This window comes from Rhinolophus ferrumequinum, chromosome 6 (assembly GCF_004115265.2).
Source record: "Rhinolophus ferrumequinum isolate MPI-CBG mRhiFer1 chromosome 6, mRhiFer1_v1.p, whole genome shotgun sequence".
NCBI classification, from domain to species: domain Eukaryota; kingdom Metazoa; phylum Chordata; class Mammalia; order Chiroptera; family Rhinolophidae; genus Rhinolophus; species Rhinolophus ferrumequinum.
The window spans coordinates 64,822,241-64,847,700 of record NC_046289.1 but is presented as its reverse complement, the minus strand read 5'-3'; the positions used below and the strand labels follow the sequence as shown (position 1 = coordinate 64,847,700).

Genomic DNA, 25,460 nt, shown 5'->3' with positions numbered 1-25,460 from the left:
TTTATCCAAAAATTAGGGGAATAGTTAAATGATGAAAGATCTACAGATGGAACATTATCCAACCATTTAAAAATAAGAGTGAAGAGTAAACAACAACATGGAAAAATGAATGATGTACTAAGTGGAATAAAAGCAATTTTTATTATTAAAACTATAAAATGATAAAAATCCTTTTATCCTATATAAAAGACTAAAGAAAATATATCAAACTGTTAGTGGTGTGGGATTTTTAGTGATCTGCCCCCCACCCCCTTCTTGCTACTAAAATTATCTGCATTGTATCTGGTCTTAAAAGGTCCCTGCTAAAACACAGATTGGACCATGTCATTCCTTTGCATGTAGCTGTCCCACCCCAGTACACATACATTCACTATCAGGCAAATTCAGAATAGATTAGCTTGACATTCAAGATCTGTTTTTTTCCCCAAACTCCTACCTTGCCTGCAACCCTACAAACTATTTTCTCTGTCTAGAGTGCCCTTCCTTTCCCGTTCTCTACCTGATGTACATATATTCCTCCTCCAAGGCCACACTCAAATATCATACCTTCTTGAAGTCTTTCCTTCCCACCCCCCTTTTTTTTTTCACAAATTAATGTCTTGTCTACTTTTTAGGTCCTCCCAGTATAGTCCTTACAACATTGTATTATAATAGTTTTTTTTTTCCAATGCAGAAAATACAGATAGTATCTCCAGTAATTGGGACATACCAGACAGTAAGTGAATAGAAATTGTTTAACTGTTAATGCTTTTAATTTGTTACAGGGGCATTTATGCAATGAGCCTTTGGATATGTACAGTTATTTACAAAACCAAGGGATTGGCATTTCACTTGCTCAGTTCTATATTTCATGGGCTGAAGAATATGAAGCTAGAGAAAACTTTAAGAAAGCAGATATGATATTTCAGGATGGGATTCAGCAGAAGGCTGAACCACTGGAAAGACTGAAGTCTCAACACCGGTAAGCTGCTTCTCTGGAACTTGTCTTAATTCTTTAAAACTGGCTGTAAATGATTGTTTTTGCATCTGAATAGTGTTCTCCATGGATTGCCAAGTTTCCTGTTTACTATTCAATTTTTAAAAAGGTATATTTAAAATGTTTTATTTAACATACAGTAAAATTCATTCTATGGTGTACAGTTTTATAAATTTTCATTTACAAATGAAAAGAGACATGTAATAATTACCATGATCATGATATGGAATAGTTCCATCACTCCATTGAATTCTTTCATGCTATCCCTTTGTGGTCAACACCTACTTTCACTCCCAACCCCTCGCAACCACTGATCTATTCTCCAGCCCTATAGTTTTGCCTTTTGCATGATGTCATATGAATGAAATCATACACTATGTAACCTTTTGAGTCTGGCCTCTTTCATTTCGCAAAATGCATTTAAGGTATAAGTGTTCTTCATATATTCTGAGTACAAGTCTTTTGTAAGATAAGTGATTTGTAAATGTTTTCTCCCAGCTTAAGTCTGGTCTATTCATTCTCTTAACAGTGTCTTTTATAGAATAAAAGTTTTTAATTTTGAAGAAATCTGACTTATCAATTATTTCTTAAGGATCATGCTTTTGATCTGAGAATTCTGTCTAGCCAAAGGTCACAAAGATTTTTCTCCTATGTTTTCATCTTGAAGTTTTATAGTTTTAACTTTTTACATTTAAATCTGTGATCTATTTTCAGTTAATTTTTGTAGAAGGTATGGGTCAAGGTTCTTTCTTTTTTTTCTTTTGCAAATGAACCTCCATTTGTTCCTATGCCACTTGTTTATTTATTTATTTATTTAACTTTTATTTATTTAAGTGTGTTTTTCCAGGACCCATCAGCTCCAAGTCAAGTAGTTGTTTCAGTCTAGTTGTGGAGGGCGCAGCTCACACTGGCCTATACAGGGATCAAACGGGAACCCTGGTGTTGCGAGCATCACCCTCTAACCAACTGAGCTAACCGGCCGCACCGCAATGCCACTTAGTGAAAAGACTTTCTCCGTTAAATTGCCTTTGTGCCTTTGTCAAAAATCAGTTTCAGTTTGATCGTATTTGTAGATTTATTCCTGTTACTTGATTTTGTTTTATTGATCTATGTGTCTATTCATTAGTGTATAGATTCACACTGTTTAGATTCCTGTAGCTTTATAGTAAGTCTGGAAATCGGGTACTATGAGTTCTATAACTTTGTTGTTCTTTTTAGCTCTTCTAGTTCCTTTGACTTTCTGTATACATTTTTGAATCCGCTTTCTGGGATTTTGATTAGTATTGTGCATGAACATGGTGTATTTCTCCACTTATTTAGATCTTTGATTTCCTTGAGTGAACTTTCATAGTTATGTTCTTCAAGGACCATTCCATCTAAATTGATGAGTTTATGGGCAAAGAATTGTCCATAGTATTCCTTTATTATCCTTTTAGTGTCTGTACATTGTGTAGTGACCTCCCCTCTTTCGTTCCTGATCTTGGTAATTTGTGTCTTCTCTTTTTTCTCTCTCAGTGAGTCTGGCTAGAAGTTTATTGATTTTTATTAGCTTTTAGAGAACCAGTTTTTGGTTTGATTTTTCTTACTGATTATCTGTTCTTAATTTTATTAATTTTTTGCTCTTTATTATTTCAGTCTTTGTGCTTGCTTTGGGTTTAACTTGCTCTTCTTTTTCTAAAGTTCAAGGGGATAGCTTAGATCACTGATTCTAGACCTTTTCTTTCTAATATGAAAATTTTCCTTCTAAGCACTGCTTTAGTTGTGTGTCACAAGTTTTGATATAATACTGTATTTTTCATTTAAAAATATTTTCTAATTTTCTTCTGCCTTCCTTTGGACTCATGTAAAAGTGTGTTATTTAATCAGGAAATGTTTGGAGATTTTTCAAATATCTCCCTGTTATTGATTTCTAACTTAATTCCTTATGGTCAGAGAACATAATTTGTACAGTTTCAAATCTTTTAAACTAATTGAGGTTCGTTTTATGGCCCAGAATGTGATCTATAGTGGTGCATATGCCATGTACACTTGAGAAATATGAGTAGTCTGCTTTTTTGGAGTGGGATGTTCCAAAAATGTCATTCAGGTCAAGTTGATTGGTCGTGTATTCTTCTATATCCTTGTTGATACACTACTTGTTCTGTCAATTACTAAGAGGAATTTTGAAGTCTCTTATTGTGAATTTGCCTATTTTTTCATTCCCATCAGTTTTGCTTCATGTATTTTGAAGTCCTATTGTTAGATACATACACATTTAGAATTGATCCCTTTATCAATGTCCATCCTTATCCTTGGTTATACTTGTTCTAAAGTCTACTTGGTGTGATACTAATATAGCCACTCCAGCTTTCTTTTTGCATGATACATCTTTTTCCTTTCTTTACTTTTTATTTTTTTTTAAGTTTTATTTATTTTAAGTGTGTTTTTCCAGGACCCATCAGCTTCAAGTTAAGCAGTTGTTTCAATCTAGTTGTGGAAGGTGCAGCTCACAGTGGTCCATGTGGGGATTGAACTGGCAACCTTGTTATTAAGAGCACTGAGCTGTAACCAACTGAGCTAACAGGCCGCCCCCAGCTTTACTGTTTTTTTTTTTTTTTTTAAATAGCTTTAGTGTCTTGCAAGCATCACCACACTCTAATTTTAGAACATTTTTAACACCCCAAAATGAACCCTGTACTCATTAGCAGTTATTCCCCATTCCCACTCACCCCAGTTTCAGGCAACCACTAATTTGCTTTCTGTCTCTGGATTTGCCTATTCATTTGACATAAATGGAATCCTGCATTATAGGGTGTTTGTGACTAGCTTCTTTTAGTTATTGTCAAGTTTTCAAAGTGCATCAGAATACTGGCATGTATCAGTATTTCATTCTTTTTATTGCTGAATAATACGCCATTATTTGGATATACCACATTTTGTTTATCCATCAGTTAATGGACATTTATGTTGTTTACATTTTTTTGACTATTGTGAAATAATGCTGCTCTGAACATTCATGTTACAGGTGTTTGTGTGAATTTCCTTTCACTTTCAACCTATATCTTTATATTTAAAGTGGGTTTCTTATACACAGGTCTTGGTTTTTTTTCCCTGCTCTTACAATGTTTTTATATGGTATGTTTAGACCAGGGGTGTCCAAACTGCGGCCCACGGGCCAACTGCGGGCCGCAATCCATTTTTAATTGGCCTGCCGCAAATTCCAAAAATATATTTAGTTTACTTAAATAAACCAGGTGAGGCAACACGTACTTCACCTCGAGTGAGTGACCCGGCTGTTTGCGTATTTTACCGCATATGGCCCTTGGTGAAAAACGTTGAAAAAAGTTTGGACACCCCTGGTTTACACCATTTAATGTAATGACTAATTATATTGAATTTAGGTCTATTATTTTATTTGTTTTCAGTTCTCTGTTTTTTGTTCTTCTATTGTCCCTTTCTTGCCTTCTTTTGAGTTTTTAAAATATTTTTTAGTATTTCATTTTATTGTATTGGTTTTTCTATCTAGTATTTTTCTCATGGTTGCTCTAACCTTTTACAGTCTGCCTAGAGTTAGTATTTTATCACTTCAAGTAAAATATAGAAGTTTTACACTCATACAGGTTCCTTTATCTTTTTTGGTATACTTGCCGTATGTATTACATATACATACATTGAAAACTCCACCAGACAATATTACAATTTTTGCTTTCAACAGCCATACATAATTTTTAAAATCTTAGAAGAAAAATAGTCTTTTATATTTACCATTTCTGTTCTTTCTTCATTCCTAAAGTTCCAAGTTCTCTTCTAGTATTAGTTCCCTTCGGGAAGAAGAGGTTTTATTTTTAGGTGTTCATTTAGAGTGAATCTGCTGCCAATAAATTCTCTTATTTTTCTTTATCTGAGAATGTCTTCGTTTCATCTTCATTCCTGAAGGATATTTTTACTGGATGTAGAATTCTGGGTTCTTTTCTTTCAGCACTTGTTGCTGTTCCAGCATTTTCCTGTGGGAGCCACTGGGCTGAGAGGAGCATGGCGATCTCTCCCCGCCACGGTGTGTGCTCGTCCACTGATAGTCGGTACACTCCGAACAGAGGGAATCATCTGGCAAAAACGTCACTTTGCCTGCTGTGTTCAAGGCTCCCATTCAACCAGATATTGTGAACTTAGTTCACCCCAACTTGCACAGAAACGATAGCCCTGTGCTGTCATTGGATTAGCAGGTCATCAAACTAGTGCTAAGCCTTGGGGTCCTGGCAGAGCTGCAGCTCGAATGCCCAGTGTTCAAAGCGGTGGGACTCATCATTCCGGCCAGGGTGCTTTTCAATATGTATAATGGGGGCCGCGTCTGTGCACCAACCAAAACTGGCACCGTTGGCGCTGCAAACTGAACTCAACCCAGAAGCCGTATGCCGTCTGCTCTGCCCTGGCTGCCTCGGCCTTACCAGCACTGGTCATGTCTAAAGGTCATCGTAATGAGGAAGTTCCTGAACTTCCTTTGGTGGTTGAAGATAAAAGTGGTTGAAGGCTACAAGAAAACCAAGAAGGCTGTTTGGCTTCTTAAGACACTTAAGGCCTGGGATGATATCAAAAAGATGTATGCCTCTCAGGGAACGAGAGCTGGCAAGGGCAAAATGAGAAACTGTCATCGTATCCATTGCAGGGGACCTTGCATCAACTGTGATGAGGGCAGTGGCATCATCAAAGCTTTCAGAAACATCCGTGGAATTACTCTGCTCTATGTTCAGCAAACTGAACATTTTGAAACTTGCTCCTGGTAGGCATGTGGGCCATTTCTGCATTTGGACTGAAAGTGCTTTCTGCACGTTATCGAACTTGTGGCATTGGGTGTAAATCTGCCTCCCTCAAGAGGAACTACAAGCTTCCCATGCACAAGATGCTCAATACAGACCTTAGCAAAATCTTGAAAAGCCCAGAGATCCAAAGAGTCCTCCAAGTACCCACAAGAAGATTCATTGCAGAGTCCTGAAGAAGAATCCTGCGAAAAACCTGAGAATCGTGTTGAAGCTAAACCCACATGCAAAGACCATACGCCAGAACACCATGCTTTACCAGGCCAAGAATCGTAAGCTCCAGGTGGATAAAGCTGCCGCAGTGCTAGAAGCCAAATCAGATGAGAGGAGGGTTCCAGGCAAGAAGCCTGTGGTAGGGAAGAAAGAGAAGAAGGCTGTTGGTGTGACGAAGCAGAAGAAGCCTTTGGTGGGGAAAAGGCTGCACTGAGAAACCAGCAGCTAAAAAGAAGCCCGCAGAAAAGAAACCCACAACCGAAGAAAAGAAGCCTGTGGCATAAACTTAAGTTTGTTTAAGGTCAGATCACTTTGGATAGCTAATTTTGAATAAAAACCTGATCAAATGCAGTGATAAAGCTGAAAAAAAACAAAAATAAAGATGTTATTGCACTGTGTTTTGGACTCCATGGTTTCTGATAAGAGATCTGCAGTCATGAATGGTTCTTCCCCTTTATATGTAACCTATTGATTTTTCTTTGGATGTGTTTAAGATTTTTTTTCTTTACCACTGGTTTTCATCAGTTTGGTTTGATGTGTCTAGGTGTGATTACCTTCGCATTTAATCTATTTGGGGTTTATTGGGCTTTTTGAATATGTAAGAATGTATACCTCACACAAAATTTGAGAAATTTTGAGCCATTATTTTAAAAATACTTTTCTGTACCTGTATCTCTTTATTTTCTTATTCTGGGACTTCAGTACATATATGTTAGACCTTTTGATATTGTTCCACAGGTTCCTGAATCTCAGTTCATGTTTTAAAGTTTATTTATTTTTTTTACTATTATGGTTTATTTCATTTAATAATACACTAAAAAGTACTCATTTCACTTCTATTGGTATAATTTAAATTTACAAAATTATTTTCCAGTATGCCACTGCTTTTCGCAGTCAGGCTTATTTATCAGCACTTTTTTTTTTAACTTTAATTAAAGTTTATTGGGGGGACAATTATTAGTAAAGTTACATAGATTTCAGGTGTGCAATTCTGTAATACATCATCTATATATCACATTGTGTGTCCACTACCCACAGTCAGTTCTCCTTCCATCACCATATATTTGATCCCCCTTACCCTCATCTCCCACCCCTCTCCCCACTTACCCTCTGGTAACCACTAAACTATTATCTGTGTCTATGAGTTTTTGTTTCTCATTTGTTTGTCTTGTTCTTTTGTTGTTTTTGGTTTATATTCCACATATCAGTGAAATCACATGGTTCTCTGCTTTTTCTTTCTTATAATCTCAAGATGCATCCATGTTGTCACAAATGGTCCTATTTCATCTCTTCTTACTGCCGAATAGTAATTGTGTATATATACCACAACTTCTTTATCCATTCATCTATCGAAGGACATTTGGGTTGTTTCCATGTCTTGGCCACTGTAAACAAAGCTGCAGTGAACATTGGAGCACACTTGTCTTTATGTATAAATGTTTTAAAATTTTGGGGGTAGATACCCAGGAGAGGGATTGCTGGGTCATATGGTAATACTATTCGTAATTTTTTGAGGAACCTCCACACTGCCTTCCATAGCATAAAATTTTTTTAACCTTTTTTCTTTCAGTTTTTCAAAGTGGCCAATTTTTATTGATTTGTCTTTAGGTTCATTTACTCTTTCCTTAGCCCTTTCCATGTTGATAGTGAATCCTCCCAGTAAATTTTTTATTTCAGATATTGTGTTTTTCAGGTCTAAAATTTTTATTTGGTTCTTTTTATATATTCCGTATCTCTGCTAAGAGCTTTTATCTTTCTATTCATTTCAAATGTTTCTACCTTTATCTCATGGAGCACAGTTATAATAGCTGCTTTAAAATCTCTATCTGAAAACTCCCACATCTGGGTCATCTTGATGCTGGCTATCTTTTCCTTTGAGAATTGGTCACATTCTCCTGGTTCTTTGTGTATCAAGTAATTTTGAATTATATCCTGGACATCTATCCTGATACTATGTTATTAGACTCTGGGCCCTGTTAGTTTATATTCTGTGGAGAATGTTGATGTTTTCGTCTTAGTAAGCAACCAGCCTTTAGATGTCACAAGTTGTGTCTCATCTTATGTGGTAGCAGTTTCAATGTGAGTTAAGTTTTCAAGACCTTTGAGTCTATCCCAGGTGTATTAGTTACTCAGGGGTTCTCCTGGGACTTGGGCAATGGTTTATTAAGAGTCCAGTTCTTACAGCCATTTCTGTGCTGCTTTGGCTCTGCCCTGTGCATGCATAGCTCGTGCCAATTCACGTACAGCTCATCTTCTCCCGTATTTCTCCCATACTCATTGGCTCTCGGAGTCCCCTTTTCCTAGTCCTCTGGCCAGGAAGATGAGGTTTCTCTAGAAATTTTATTATAGCTTTCCACACTACCACTGCAGCAATTCTCAAAACCATGAGAGAAAAGAGAAGGAGGGGGAAAAAAAACAGGAAACAACCCTGTGTGGGTTGTTTCTTCAAGTTTGACTCCTCTCCACAGTCCACTTGCTTTTGTTTACTTTTCAGAGGCCTCGGTTGCTTTTCTTTCTAATCAGTGAGAGAGAGACAGAGTCTATGTGGGCTTACTCCATCTCGGCCAGCCCTTGGAGTTTATTCAGTTTTTTTTAACCCTTTCGATAATACCTAAAACTTTGGCAGCAACACAGGAAGTTTAGTCTTCAAACTTCTGCCAGCTTTGCTAAAGTAAAATGTTACATTGGATGCAACTTTATTTCATGATTCCAGAAAAATGGTGCATGTGGATGCAGTGTGTGCAAAGAGAAAAAGAGACACATACAGACAGTCATAAGATGTTAACAATTGGTGAATGTACACAAAGAGTATACCAGTGCTTATTTACTCTTTCAACCACTTTATAAGTGTAAGAAGTTTTATAATAACAAGTTGATGGGAAACTGTGATCTTAATAAATTCTGTAACCTTAGTCACCCTGATCTGATCCTCAGATCAACTCAATGCTGATCTTCAGGGTATTTTTAATTGGTCGAACTTGGACATTGAAAGGAATTAAATCATTCTAGCCAAAACCGACTCTGAGCTAAGGTGGCTTTCTTTATTCCTGAGAGAATAAGCACTTTCTCTGGGCTGTTCCTATATATTTCTTCTCCCATTCTACCTTCCTCCCTTGATTGTATTAACAAATTGGAAAGTTTGAATCTGGTTCATCTTACCGGAAGTTAATTGCCTATTCTTTTACTTTAGACAATTCCAAGCTCGAGTTACTCGGCAAACTCTGTTGGCACTTGAAAAAGACGAGGAGGAGGAAGTGTTTGGAGCCTCTGTACCACAACGAAGCACACTGGCTGAACTGAAAAGCAAAGGGAAGAAGACAGCAAGAGCCCCAATCAGCCGTGTAGGAGGTGCTCTCAGGGGTGAGTTTGTTAAATGTTGTTATGGAAAACTCTTAGTCTCTGGTGGTAGGCAAATTATGTAAAGAGATAATGTATAAATATATATGTAGACATTGTCCTAGTTTTCTGAGTACTAGGCAGCAAAAAGAATGAAGTCTAAGGAGAGCTGAGATCACAGTGTACACTAAAACCAAAATATTTCAGCAATTTTGAGTCTTAATTAAGAAAAACCTAACATATAGGAAACACCAAGAATTTCTGAGTTTAAGAGTTATTAGTTGAGAGAAGATAATGTAATAATATAGCAAGTATTGTCAAAGTAAAGTTTACATGTACCAAAGTCTCAGATGGTCTTCAGTCTTTTGGGGCTCTCTTTGTACACCTAAGCTTTTTTTTAATTCACTGTCTTTTAGAGAAATTTTAGGTTTACAGCAGCATTGAACAGAGAGTACAGAGAGCTTTTATTAACTAAATTTATAGCAGTTAGACATGTAGACCAGGATATTTTTTTAAATCTCTATCCCTTTCTTGGTATCAACTTATCAATATTTAGAATGTTTTTTGGAGATCCTAGAATTAGAGTGTGTGGAATATATGGTCCAAAAGAATATTTCATTCAGATCATGATGAGGCTTGATTGTAATAAACAGTCACACAACAGAGAATACCCCTAATAAATGGGCTAATTTTAATTTGTCTTCTCTAGATTCAGTACATGCCAAACTGATTTCTATTGACAAAAAATTTTAAATTGAGAAATGAAGATTTGGATTAGATTAGTCTATAATAAAACTGGACAATGTTAGAATGATGACTGAAGGAAATGTAGAATTTGGGTTTTTTAATATCTGAATAAAAAATTGGAGATAGGGAAAGGAGGGAGAGTATAAGTAACAAACAGAATGGGTTAAAAAATTACTAATATGATCCATTAAGGTTTTTCTTAATTGTTATTTTTTAAAATCTCTGATTCTATGATAGTAGAAATAATCGCCTTGATTTGGGGATGAGTTAGGTATAACTCATCTGGCATCTAAATTAATAATTTAAAAATTGAACATGAAGTTTTAATATTTTTCTCCTAGCTCCAAATCAGAACAGAGGACTCCAAAATTCATTTCCTCAACCGATGCAAAGTAATTCTAGAATTACTGTTTTTGATGAAAATGCTGATGAGGCTTCTATAGCAGAGCTCTCTAAGCCTGTAGGCCAGCCATGGATTGCACCCCCCGTGTCCAGCGCCAAAGAAAATGAGCTGCAAGCAGGCCCTTGGAATGCAGGCAGGCCTTTGGAGTACGGGGTAAGGACTCCTAGATCCAGTGTTATTTGCCGACATTACAAAAACTTCAGATTTAGAGAAGAGGGGTATTTTTAACATCTCTTTTAAATCCTCTTGAATAACAAATTAGGCAATGTCTGCATGTATTGTGTCAGAATGTAAAACTGTGGTAATAGTAGTTTTCTTCTTCATCTCCAGCCTCGTGGCAATACAACTTCTGTTACAACTGTACCACCTGTGCTCCCCAGTTTTACTCCATATGTGGAAGAGACTGCACAACAGCCAGTTATGTGAGTTTGATTTCCAGATATTTTGAGATGGGAATTATTATTAAGAATGGGCAGGGGCATCTATCCTAGTTCCCAAGGGCATTTTCTTCTTTGTAGGGACGAAAGTAACTACAATTTTGTTTTTCTTTATGCCTGTATTCCTTTGAGTATATTAGGGCTAAAAGACCATTTGGTGGTATTATTTCTGAGGAATAAATACGTTTACATTGCTGTAGTCAAAGATAATCACTGTGATTTAAGTGAAATGTTCTACCTTTGTTATTGACAGTAATTAGAAATTATAGTAGTTTTCCCTCTGAGAGTTTTTCCTTCTAGATGTCTTTTTTTCCCTAACCCTTAGCATTTCTTTTTATAAGAAGTATGATAGGTGATGAGTAGGTAATCAGGCAGTCTAATACATAACATTGTGGAGTTCTGATGCTAGATAGTGTTGTGTCCCTCATAGCTAATCTGTAACCCTCCACTATGTGCTAGGTAGTATAGGAAGGTAGAAATAGATAAGGTTTAGAGCACTAATTCTGTCAGATAAGAGCTCAACACGAGAAGCTATTCTTAAGAAAATCATAAGAGCCTTTACAAAGGATCACCTGGAGAAATTGAAAGCACACATTTATGGGTGTTTAATTTTTCTAATGTTTCAAATCACTTTTTGAAAACAATTATGTCAGAATAAATATGGTATAGAAAACGTGGAACTTTATTTTTATTTATGCTCATTTACAGGGCTGTCTAATTTGACCTCTGCAACATTTTTCTTTATTTTGAGTTTTTCTTACTGTGTTCCAGGGACTCATCATAGATTAAGAAAACCAGCTAAAATCTGTAATAGGAATTGCAAATATTTTCCCCTAGTTTGTCGCTCATCTTTTGACCTTGCATAGAGTAATCATTATGAATATATTTTTAATTTTTATACAATCAAATTTTATAATCTGTTTTATGGTTTCCATGTCTGTCATTCGCTAGGATTACTGCAGCCTAACTAATCTCCCTACTGCTACTCCTCCTATTCATTCATTGTGCTGTCACAAGTCTGCAGTGCAAATCTGATCATGTCATTTTCCTTGCTAGCTCCCCATAACCTATGGAATGAAATCCAAACTCCTTAATATTAATTATAAGAACCACTTATAATTTGGCCTCTGCTAATATCCCCAGTTTTCTCCCCCTATATTTAGTTACACTATACTGTTTGCAAGTTCTCGAACTTGTCTAGAATAGCCACCCTTTTTACATTTAGGTTGCTTCTTTCTACTTTTTGGCTATTACGAATAATGTTTCTGTGGACATTTCTGTATACTTTTTTGTGTAGACATGTTTTCATTTCTTTCGCGTATACCTAGAAGGGGAGTTGCAGAGTTATATAGTAATTCTGTGTTTACTATTCTGAGGAACTGTCAAACTGTTTTCCAAAGAGGTGCGCCGTTTTATATTCCCACAGTGTCATAATGAGGGTTCCAATTTCTGCACATCCTTACCAACACTTCCTGTTCTGTTTTTTTTTTTTGGTTATTGTCATTGTGAAGTGGTATCTCATCATGGTTTTGATTTGTATTTCCCTAATGAATAGTTATGTTGAGCACCTTTGCATGGGCTTATCGGCCATTTGTGTATCTTATTTGAAGAAATGCCTATTCAAATCCTTTGTCTATTTTTCAATTGGATTATTTGTCTTTTATTGTTGAATTGTAAGAGTTTATATATTCTAGATACAAGTCCCTTATCAGTCAATATAAGATTTGCAAATATTTTCTCCCATTCTGAGAGTTATCTTTTCACTATTTTTTTTTTTTTTTTTTTTTTAAGATTTTATTGGGGAAGGAGAACAGGACTTTATTGGGGAACAGTGTGTACTTCCAGGACTTTTTTCCAAGTCAAGTTGTTGTCCTTTCAATCTTAGTTGTGGAGGGCGCAGCTCAGCTCCAGGTCCAATTGCCATTGCTAGTTGCAGGGGGCGCAGCCCACCATCCCTTGTGGGACTCGAGGAATCAAACTGGCGACCTTGTGGTTGAGAGGATGCGCTCCAACCAACTGAGCCATCTGGGAGTCAGCTCAGCTCAAGGTGCCGTGTTCAATTTTAGTTGTAGGGGGCGGAGCCCACCATCCCTTGTGGGGCTCGAGGAATTGAACCGGCAACCTTGTGGTTGAGAGCCCACTGGCCCATGTGGGAATCGAACTGGCAGCCTTCGGAGTTAGGAGTATGGAGCTCTAACCGCCTGAGCCACTGGGCCAGCCTGTATTTTCACTTTCTTGATGATATCTTTTGAAGCCCAAGTTTTTTTTATTTCAATGAAGTGTAATTTATCTATGTTTTTCTTTTGTTCCTTGTGCTTTCAGTGTTGTATCTAAGAAGCCTTTGCCTAACCCAAAGTCATGAAGATTTACTCCTATGTTTTCTTCCAAGAGTTAATATAGTTTTAGCTGTTAACATGTGTGTGATCCATTTTTTTTTTTTTAATAAAAATTTATTGGGGTGACAATGGTTAGTAAAATTACATAGGTTTCAAGTGTACAATTCTGTAATACGTTATCTATATATCACATTGTGTGTTCACCACGCAGAGTCAGTTCTCCTCCCATCAGCATATATTTGTCTGTGATCCATTCTTAGCTAATGTTTTTGTGTATGGTATATATAAGGAGTCTAACTTCTTTCTTCTGCATGTGGATATCCAGTTGTCCTAGTACCATTTGTTGAAAAAACTTCTTTCCCCATTGAATAGTCTTGGTACTGTATTGAAAATCAATTGACCATTGTGTATGGGTTTATTTCTGGACTCTTAATTTTAGTCCATTAACCTATATGTCTTTTGTTATACCAATACCACACAGTCTTGATTACTATAGATCAGGGGTATCCAAACTTTTTTCAACGTTTTTCACCAAAGGCCATATGCAGTAAAATATACAAACAGCCGGGCCACTCACTCGAGGTGAAGTACGTATTGCCTCACCTGGTTTATTTAAGTAAACTAAATATATTTTTGGAATTCGCTGTGGGACAATTAACAATGGATCATGGGCCGCAGTTGACCCACGGGCCACAGTTTGGACACCCCTGCTCTAGATTTATGGTGGTACCTTTTGAAATCTAGACGTGTCCTCCAACTTTGTTCTTTATAAGGATTGTTTTGACTATTTTGGTCCCCTTGAAATTCCATGTGAATTTTAGGATCAGCTTGTCAATTTCTGCAAAATAGCCAGCTGGGGTTTTGATACAGGTTGTGTTGAATCTGCAGATCAATTTAATGAATATTGCCGTATTAACAATATCAAATCTTTAGATCCATGAACATGGGATGGCTTTCCATTTATTTATATCTTCATTTTTTTCAACAGTGTTTTATAGTTTTCAGGATACAGATTTTGTGCTCTTTTTAAAAATTGGAATTTATTTTTTAGAGCAATTTTAGGTTTATAGAGAAATTGTGCAGAAAGTACTGAGAGTTTCCATATACTCCCTCACCGTCACCCTGCATTCAATTGTCCCTATTATTAACATCTTGCATTAGCATAGTACATTTGTTATAAATTGATAATCCAATATCAATACATTATTATTAACTAAAGTTCATAGTTTACATTAGGGTACACTCTAATGTGTTTTACAATTCTATAGGTTTTGACAAATGAATAATGTCATGTATCCATTATTACAGAATCACACAGAATAGTTTCACTGACCTAGAAATTCCCTCTACCTTATTCATTCAACCCTCTACTGAATCCCTGACAACCACTGATCTTTATATTGTCTTTATAGTTTTGCCTTTTCCAGAAAGTCATATAGTTGGAATCCCCCAATATGTAGCCTTTTCAGACTGACTTCTTTCGCTTAGCAATATCCGTTTAAGGTTCTCTATGTCTTTTTGGGGCTTAATAACTCATTTCTTTATAGTGCTGAATGATATTCCACTGTATGGATGTTTACCCATTCATCTATTGGAGGACATCTTGATTGCTACCAAGTTTTGGCAATTACGTATGAGGTCTCTATAAACATTTGTGTGCTGGTTTTTGTGTGGATATAAGTTTTCAACGCATTTAGCTGGATTACATTGTAAGACTAAGTTTAGCTTTGTAAAAAGATACCAAACGCTCTTCCAAAGTGACTGTACCATTTTGCATTTCTACTAGCAGTGAATGCGAGTTCCTGTTGTTCCACATCCTTGCCAACATTTGGTGGTGTCGATGTTTTAGATTTTAGTCTTTCTGATAGATGTGTAGTGGTGTCTCATTTTAATTTGCAATTCCTTAATGACATACGATGTTGAACATGTTTTCACATGCTTATTTACCATCTATTTATCTTCAGTAAGGTATATGTCTATTCACATTACTTCTAAAAACGTTTATTCGGAAGTTGGTGTTTTTTTTTTGATGCTGTTACAAATAGAATTGTTTCCATAATTTTATTTTCAGATTGTTCATTGCAGGTATATAAAAATCCAATTGATTTTCTATATAAAAGATCATGTCATCTGCAAATAGAGATCGCTTTAAACTTCTTCCTTTCCCATTTGGATGCCTTTTATTTGTTTTTTTTTTTTTTGCCTAATTGCCCTGGCTGGGACTTCTAGTACAATGTTGTGGCAAGAATGGACATCCTTGTCTTGTTCTTGATCTTAGTGGGGGAAGCATTCAGTTTTTCATCATTAAGTATGTTTCTATGGGTTTTTCACAGATGTTCTTTACCAGGTTAAGCAAGTTGAGGAAGGTTTTTAAGTATGAAGATATTTGGACTCTACCGTTAAAGGCTCTGATTCAGTAGATCTGGGGTAAAGACCAGGTATCTTTAGTTGTAAAAAGGTACGTAAGAAAATAAAAGGTATATTAGTGATTTTGATCCATAGCCAGAGTTGAGAACATTTGCTCTGTCCTGATTGAGGTACTTTTATGCTTCATTCTTTTCAAACCTGTATTACCACTCTCAGACTTCTCCCTCAGCTGAGAAGCTTGAACTTTACATCATCAGTCCCTAAATGCTGTCTAACTGATTCTTTTGGGTGCAAAACAGTGGAAATGGGCTGTATTGGATAGGTTAATTTCTTTTCATACACTGAGTTTGATTAAGAAATGGTGTTATGAGCTTCAAGAAGTGTACATTGATTTATATCAGAGAAGCTCACACAGGAAAAAACTACACAAGACAGAAGTGTTGCAATATTTTCATTGAGAAATCTAATTTCAGATGCATCAGAGAATGTACATCAGAGTAAATCCTCTAAGAGTAATAAATGTGAGGAAAAACTTTTTATTAAAAGTCACAAGCATGTGATATTAGAGAATTTACACGAAGGAATAACTCTGATTGCCATAAAGTATTTGAAAGCCATCTCTGATTATGAAAAAAAGTCTACAAATAAAACATATAAGAATGCAAACTTATGAATGTATTAAATATGGAGATGACTACCATGAAATGCAACTTTATTGTGTATAAGACAATATTTAGGAAAAATTAAGCCAGGTCGATGAATTGAGGAAATCATTTCCTCTAGAAATAATAAAGAAGTCATGTTCTTACTGTGAGTACCAAGTTGATAAATAAAATATTTCTAAAGGCTTTCAGCATGAAGAAGAGATAGGTGTTCACTGTGGGTTATGGGCCTAAGTGTGTGAATAAATGGAATTATCAAAGGGAGATGAAGAAGTTACCAACTATGTCAGCTCTAGCTGATATTCTTCTGAGAATATCATGGAACCTGAATTTGATAGCTTTTTGAGTTTTGTAAGTACAATATTTATAGATATGAAATGAATACATATATTGTTTTGTAACTATTTTGAAATGATTTCCAAATTACAGAAAAGTCACGAGTACAAAGAATGCTTCATCCAGGTTCCTCCATTGTTACCATTTTACTACATTTACTTTATTATATTCTCTCACCATATATACATATGTATTATTTTGTTTTTCTGAACCATTTGAGAGTAAGTTTCAAGCATGATGCCTCTTCAGTGTGTATTTACTAAGAACAGGGACATTCTCCAACATAATCAAAGTATAGCTATTAAAATCAGGAACTTTGATCCAATACTATTATATAATAGATTTTATTCAGTTTGTTAATTCTCTAGTAATATCCTTTATGACAACGGAAAAAAGAAATCCTGGATTCAAAACCATACATTGTGTATAATGGTCATAGTATTTCTTTAGATTCCTGTAAGGCAGAACAGTTCCTGTTTTTGTCCATGATTCGTGACTTTGCCATTTGCAGAGTAAAGGTTACTTATTTTATAGAATATCCTTCAATATAAGTTTCATGCCTCCTAATGACTGGTTATGTATTTTTGGCAGGAACATTACATAAATGATATTGTAGCCTCAGTGCATTACTTCTGGAGGCATATGATTTTGGTTTGTCTTATGACTAACGATATGAACTTCGGTCATTTGCTTGGATATTGTCTACCTGGTTTCTCCACTCTAAAGTTACTGGTTTCCCCTTAGAAATTAATAAATTGCAGAGATAATTTGAGACTATGTAAATATTCTGTTTTTCATCAAACTTTCATTAGTTTCAGCAAGCATTTGATTATTACCTGGCTCAGTTATTGCCATGATGGCTGCAAAATAGTGATTTTCTAACTATTCTGTATGTAGTATTTAATGTTTGATATTTGCTGGAAAGAAGAGCTTTCCTCTCTCTCCCATTTATTTATTTATTTATCTATCTATTTATTTATTTTAAATTTTATTGGGGAACAGTGTGTGTTTCTCCAGGACCCATCAGCTCCAAGTCATTGTCCTTCATTCTAGTTGTGGAGGGCGCAGCCCACCTGAACTGGCAACCTTGTTGTTGAGAATTCGCCCTTTAACCAACTGAGCCATCCAGCCACCCCTCCGGAAGCTCAGCTGCTTCCATTATATTCAGTCTAGTTGTGGAGAACTTCGAACCCACAACTTTGTTCAGAGCTGGCGCACTAACTACCTGAGCCACCTGGCCGTCCCTCCCCCGTTTATTTCTTTAAATGTCACTGTGGATTCAAGAGTTATTTTATTCACTGGTTTATCATCTTTGTTATCATTGTTTTGAGCTCATATTTCCCCAGATTTGGCCAGTGCAAGTCCTGTCAAGTTGTTTTCTTTGTGTTTTTGACATGTTCCCACCATTTTGTGAGCATTTCTTTTTGGTTCAAGAATATTGCCAACGATTTCTCCAAGGAGTTCTAGGTTTCTAAGGTACAGAGTTGTATTTATTATAGAAACCAAGGTCAGGGTGCTAGGTGTATCCATTACTACTGAGGTCACTGCTTTTAGCTTGTCTCAGTGGGTAGAACTAGGAAACACATACTCATATATATCTCTGTGTACGTATGTATATATGTATGTATATAACCATGAATCACACTGATAATTCTCATTTTAACCCAACACATTGGATTCATTCTTCACTCTCCATATTTGTTACTCTATTCTCCAATTGTGTGAAGATCTTTCTTCCATTATTCTAAAAATGTTTACTTATTTTCTCAATCCCTAGAATATACAGAAAGGAATTTCAGAGTAGTTAACCCATGCTATTGTGAAAAACTTAACTGACTAGAATTAATATGCATTTATAGTTCTTTTTGTCCCAAATATGAGGGTGTGTAGTTTAAATACTTTGTTAAAAAGTTACTTGGGACAGTTTTTAAAATCACTTTCATGAGATTATGAATAACCTAATTAGATTAGTTATTTTCTGTTTGTATTTTGTTTTAGAATTTTTCCACCAATCCTTGTTGATGTTATTTATTTATTTTTGGTTTGCAAATTATTAACATGGTTCCAGAAGTCAAAACATACTGAAAGGTATACTCAGCAAAGTAAGTTGTGATTTTTAGTTTATAGACATACCATAAAAATTCCAACATTTGCACTTTATAACAATGCAGCATCATTACTGAAGTAGTACAAATTACCTTCCACCTACCTATTTTTTTGGGTGAGGATAACTCAAGGGTGTAGAGGAAAGCATGAGATTGTTTTTCCTAATATTTCTAAAAGGGTTGAAATTCCTATCTTCTATGCTCATTCATGAACGTGGAATAAGAATAAGGATAGTTCCCCCTTATTTAAAAAAAAAAGATACCTGGTTATTTTATATATTTTAACATATGCAAAGGCAAAAAACGTGTTCATCAATGGGACACTATACGACAGTGCAGAGGAATGGCCCAGAGCTACATTTACCAGTATGATTGAATCTCACAAGTACAGTGTTGATTGAGAAATCTGATCATAGAAAACAAACAATACAATTCTATTTAATAAATTTAAGTGGCATAAACAAATAAGTTTCTTAGAAGTACACATATAGCAAAACTATAAAGAAAAGTAGGGGAATGCTAGGCACAGAAGTTAGCACAGTGGTTACTTGGTGTGAAACGGTGGTCAGAGCAGGACACAGAAAAGGCTTTCAGCGGTGTTGACAGTATTCTCTCTGAAGCCCGGTGATGGATATGAACCTTCAGTCATTTTTTTTTCTATCTTACATACATAGAATAGATGGGCCTTTGTGTGAATTATATTACAGTTTCAAACAGTACTAGTGTTTGAATAAAACATCAACACACCATGTTCTTTTTTCACAATAATACCTGATTGACAAAAAGTATAACTCAAGTACTTTGGAATCAAGGACCAGTTGTATTTGAACAGTAAGATTTCATAATGTCTTTATATTATTTTTAATCATTTTAGGGGTTCATGAAGTGTCTAACAGTAAAGTCAGAACAACCTTGTTATACTAGTCAAATACTTCAGAAATCTACTCTATGCAGAAATTTTAGAACATTAAAAATTAAATTACTTGACTTTATTTTTGCTTCACTGGAAATTTCCACATGGCAAATCATTAGGAACTAAGGTTTTAAAAAAATTACTGTTTTAAAGAAATTGTTATTTTTTCTTTCAGGTATTGCCATAATATCAGTGTAAGAAAACCTACCTTTGTTGAACCATTAATGTGCAAAGTACGCCTCCCTTTAAATTTTCATGATACAAACATTATTTAACATATTGATCCCTATCATGCCAAAAAAGAAAAACCGCTTTTCTTGAATGTTGGTTATACTAAAAGATAAATTAATATTAATCTTGACTCCAGTTTCTGAAAGTTACAATTCCTCTTTAAGCACAATTTTTATGTTGAACTGGTATGTGTAAAAGTAAACTGAAATGTTACCTTCTCTGCTCTGGGAGAGTTTGTTTTAAGGTTGGTGCTATTTCTTCCTTAAACATTTGATAGAATTCACAGATGAAGCAATGCAGGCCTGGAGTTTTCTTTATGGTATTTGATTAGGAATTCAGTTTCTTAGTATTATACTATTTAGATTTTTCTAGTTTGTGTCAATTTTATATGTTGTGCTTCTCAAGGAATTTATTTTACCTAAATTGTTAAAAATAGTGACAAAATTATAATATCCTTTTAATGTGTTTAGAATCGATCTGTAATGATGTCCCTTTTTCCCTTCCTAAAGTAATTTGTGTTTTCTCTCTTGATCAGTATTGTTAGGGGTTTATCAATTTTACTGATATCTTAAAATACCTACTTTTTGACTGTTGATTTTCTCTACTGATCTCTATTTCATTTATTTCCACTTTTCTTGTTGTTATTTCTTTATGCTTCCTTTGGGTTTAATTTGATCCTTTTCTAGTTTCTTAAGGTGTAAGTAGATCATTGAGTTCACACTTTTCTCCTCTAATAAAAGCATTTAGAGGTAAAATTTTATCTTTAAGTACTATCTTTAGTTGCAAATCACAGGGTTTGATGTTTTATTTTCATTATCATTCAGTTCAAAATATTTTCTAATTTTTCTTGTGATTTTTTTTCTATGGCCCATGGGTTGTTTACAAGTATGTTGTTTAATTTTCAATTATTTGGGCATTTTCTAGTTATATTATTGATTTCTAATTTATACGTTGTGGTCACAGAATATATTTTGTGTGATTTAAATAAAGCTTTTGATTTTTATTGAGACATTTTATAACCCAGCACTTTGCAAGAATTTGATTTTATATCATGCTGCTGTTGGGTGTAGCATTTTATACATGCCGATTAGGTCATTTGATCCTGTTGTTTAAATCTCCGAATATTTTTACTGAGTTATTGTTGTTAGACCATTTGGTATTTTCTCACAGATCTTGAATACTCTTCTGTTTATCTTCCCACTATTTTTTCCTTTTTATATTTCAGTTTAGGTTCTTCCTATAGATCTGAATCCAAATTCACTCATTCTCGATGTTGAGTTCAACCTATTATTAAAGACATCTGATACTGTATTTTTCATTTCTATAATTTCCATTTGATTATTTTGTAATTTCTATCTGCTGAAAATTTCCAGCTCTTCACACACTTGGTCCATCTTTTCTGCTAAATCCTTTAGCATTTTTACAATAAAGTTCCTGTCTGGTAATCCCAAAATCTGAGCTATTCTCAGGGTCTACCTTTTATGTGTTTCTATTTTCCATATGTATCAAATTTTCTTTCTGTGTGTGTATCTTTTAACTTTTTTTTTTTTTTTTTTTATTTGCCATTCTGTGGGATACACCTTCCAGAGGGATTTCATTCTCTTTTTTAAAAAAATTCTTTCTTTTTCAGTTACATACAAGATTGTATTAGTAGTTTCAATTGTACAACATAGTGATTAGGCATTGTCTCTGTGTTATAAAAAATAGCTCATATGACCTGTATGATGAATAATAATTATATTGTTTCTCTTAGGACACCGTGTAAAATTGAACCCAGTATAAACCACATTCTAAGCACGAGAAAGCCTGGAAAAGAAGAAGGTGATCTCCTGCAAAGAGTTCAGAGCCATCAGCAAGATTCTGAGGAGAAGAAAGAGAAGATGATGTACTGTAAGGAGAAGATTTACGCAGGAGTGGGGGAATTCTCCTTTGAAGAGATCCGGGCTGAAGTTTTCCGGAAGAAATTAAAAGAGCAGAGGGAAGGTATGTGTATTGATCCAGTTTAAGTTTGTAAAAATAACTTAACTTAGTTGTAAGAAGGTTGACCTGGTACACTAAGGCTGAGGAAAATTGCCCCATTGTTTGTATGTTTATGTGACTTTTCTATGGTTTCTACTGTTTCTCTCTCTATTTAAGCTGAACTCCCATTGCTGCTTTCCATGAGGTCCCTGGGCAGGGAAGGGGGGAATCTAAGCAACTAAGTCTGTGTTCAAAATAAAGGAGCAGAAGAAACTGTAACCTGTAGAAATAATTCATATTCTCCAATGCTATAGGCAGACAGCTATGATCCCTGACATGCGTACATGTACGTGCCATGCCTCCCCATTTAGATATTTTGATTAGGATCTATGCCAAGAAAGAAATGTTTCTTTTTACACAGATATCCAGAATAACCTATTGTAGCTCAGCTCACTTAACAGGATATGGCATTTGTAGGGCTACCTGGGAAACTTAGCCATCAATTTATATGAGGACGTATTTCTGAGTTCCAGGTGACAAGTTAGAAGCAAACTTCTATAAGGCAGACTTGCTATTAGTAAGTTTGGAATTGCCTTCATTTGTTCATATCAACAAGTCCCTTCCAAGATTAACAAAGGTGCTCTGGGCTCAAATAATGTGTTGAAAAATGGAACCTATGTACCTAGGTAGGAGAGGGGGAATGGTCAGAAAGCAAGGAGCTAGTTAAGTAAAGCTTTTAAAAAATGGGAACCACCCTAACAAAGAAGTAGGTTAGGAGGATAGCCAAATATGAGCTGGGAAAAGAACTAGGTATTTAGATATAATAAAAAACTAGTATTTCCTTCAACTTCAGTGTCCATCGATAGATGAAAGGATAAAGAAAATGTGATGTATATATATGCAACAGAATATTATTAAGCCACAAAAAGAAGAAAGACAAGGAGAATAATAATAATGAAATCTTGCCTTTTGAGACAACATAGATGGACCTTGAGGGCATTATGCTAAGTGAAATAAATCAGACAGAGAAAGACAAATACTATATTATTTCACTTACATGTGGAATCTTAAAACAAACAAACTCATAAATACAGAGGACAGCTTGATGGTTGCCAGAAGTGGGGGATGGAGGGTGGACAAAATGGGTAAAAGGAGTCAAAAGGTACACTTTCATTTATAAAATAAGTCTTGGAGATATAATGTACAACATGGTGACTATAGTTAATAATGCTATATTGCATATTTAAAAGTTGCAAATAGTAAATCTTAAAAGTTCTCATCACAAGAAAAAAATATTTTTGCAACTATGTGTGGTGACAGATGTTACCTAGTTATTGTGATCATTTTGCAACATATACAGATATTGGATAATTATGTTTTATACCTGAAATTAATGTTATATGTCAATTGTACCTCAATAAATATTTTTAAGAATACTGTTTCCTTAAGGGGAATATCTCGCTTATACCTGGTATAAAAAAGTAAGATGAAAGTACGTTTTATTCATAGCTAGACAAAGAAGGACCTGTGCTAGGGTTAGATGGGATTTGAATAGGTAAAAAGACCTGAGGATTTTTCAATACTCATTTTCTAAGCTGGTCTCTGAGTCTAGTTCATGATCTTGTAATTTCCCTGCTGTGTGTGGTTTGTATTCTTATAAATCCTCATGCCTATAATAAAGTGGTTTCTTGTTACTCTTAAAAACTGGCTTCGAAGACTGTTGCTGACTACTTTCTGTCAGGAATACTAGAAATGAGGAAACCACAGGCAGGGCCTAGACACGAGGTGGTTCTTTCTTCCTATTGCTACTTTCAAATCATCTTTCCCCCCCCTCCTTCAATAACTCTAGCTTCTTTTACATCCATGTCCTTCAATTTTCTTTTTCTACCTCCTAAGCCTCTTGAGTATTCTCACCTCAGACTTTGTAGTCACTCCCCATCATTCATTAATTGACCAAGCACCTGGCTCTGTGTCTTCCTTTCCACCCCTACACCATCCGGCACCATGGATTCTCAATTCCATGACCACCATACCTCCTATGATCTCTTCCTTAACCCTACTCACCACCACCGCTCATGGTCTTAACTGTTGACCTTATCACGCATTAACTCTTTTGAAGGTCCTTTGACCACCACCTTCTCTTCTGGCTTCCTTACTTTAGGACTTTCCTCCTGGGATTCTTTACCCTCATTGAGATCACCACCAGTCCGTCCCTACCAATTGTACGGTTTACCTTTCATTACCATCCTAATGTCCTGATTTCCTTTTCTCTCAGTTCAGAGTCAATGATCGTTCTTATAGTCAATCCTTCAAATATCCTTAACCCCTCTATCCTTCTATCTCTGTATTGTTTTCACCTGGCAAAACGTGAACCCTGGTTAAATTCAGTATCTGCTCACACTTTGTATCTGCATCCAAGTACTTTAAATATAGCTGGCGAAAAATGCAGTTGTATGTACTGGTCTCATTTTAAATTCACCACCACAGATCTCAAATGGGCATTCACCAGTGCCTAGAAGTCTTATTACAGTTTCCTGGTAGGTGAATTTCTTCTTTCTGCTAAACAACTAATTTAATTTTTTCTCATATTTTCAAATTTTCTATGTCCTTACCCTTCCTTAGCTATGATCTTGCTTCATATGTCATTGGGAAAGTAGAAGGAATATAATGGTAACTCCGTTTTCTTCCACCACATCTACCATATCTGTAATCCATATCTATGCACTGTAATATTCTGTTAAAATTAACATTTTTCTGTTCCTATCAAAGGAATGACCCTTTATTCGCCGCGCCCCAGCATTTTCTCTTTCTACTAAATCATTTTCACCATCATACATACTCACTCTTAATGTCTCCAGTTCTTTTTTAAAAACTGTCCTCCATTTTCCTCATATTTTTCTCCAACTACCACCCTATTTTTCTCCCTTTACAGCAGAATTTCTTGGGAATTGTCATCTTCTTCACTGCCTACGATTTCCTCAAGTGTCCCTCTATTCCAACAAAACAGCTCTGATCACAGTCCCAGAAATCTCCTTTTTGCCAAATCCAGGGTCTTTTCCTCAGTCCTGATCTTTATTGACTTCTTGGCTTCACTTGGCACAGTGTCTGAAATACTTCTTTAGGAATTGCTTCTCTCGGCTTCTTCCTTGATGTGTATTCTCAATTTGCTTTACTGCTGTTCTTCTCATCCAGGAACTCTTCCTGAGGCCCAGGATGGAGTCTTGGAATATTCCAATGATCTTTGCTTTCTACAACTATCTCTAAGTAATTGATTAAATACTGTTTATAAGCTGTAGACTCCCATATTTATATCCGCACCCCCAACGTTTCACCTGAACTCCAGATTCATTTAGTTGCCTGCATAAACTGGCTATCCTAATAAACATTTTAAACTCAACACAACCAAAACAGGATTTCTGATCTGCCACAAACCACAGCTCAACACACAGGTACCATCACGCTTCCCCATCTCAGTAAAAGGCGTCACCACGCACCCCGTTGACTCAAGCCAAAAAAATCCAGAAGTCATCTTTGAGCACTCTTTCCTTACCATATCCCCCATCTAATGAATAAGCCCATCAACTTTACCACAAAAAATTTCCCAAATCTTTCATTTATCATCATTCCCATTATTACCTTAATCCGA

General features: G+C 35.6%; 1 protein-coding gene across 3 annotated transcripts in view; it reads left to right on the top strand.

The window, feature by feature from the left end:
• BUB1B (BUB1 mitotic checkpoint serine/threonine kinase B) overlaps nt 1-25,460 on the top strand; it is a 55,635-nt gene that overhangs the window by 10,449 nt on the left and 19,726 nt on the right. For all 3 annotated transcript variants that reach the window (XM_033109721.1, XM_033109719.1, XM_033109720.1), the window contains exons 5-9: nt 765-961; nt 9,173-9,342; nt 10,407-10,621; nt 10,799-10,890; nt 21,609-21,838. In XM_033109721.1, the coding sequence (XP_032965612.1) occupies nt 765-961; nt 9,173-9,342; nt 10,407-10,621; nt 10,799-10,890; nt 21,609-21,838 (904 nt within the window). The remainder of the gene's footprint in view (nt 1-764; nt 962-9,172; nt 9,343-10,406; nt 10,622-10,798; nt 10,891-21,608; nt 21,839-25,460) is intronic.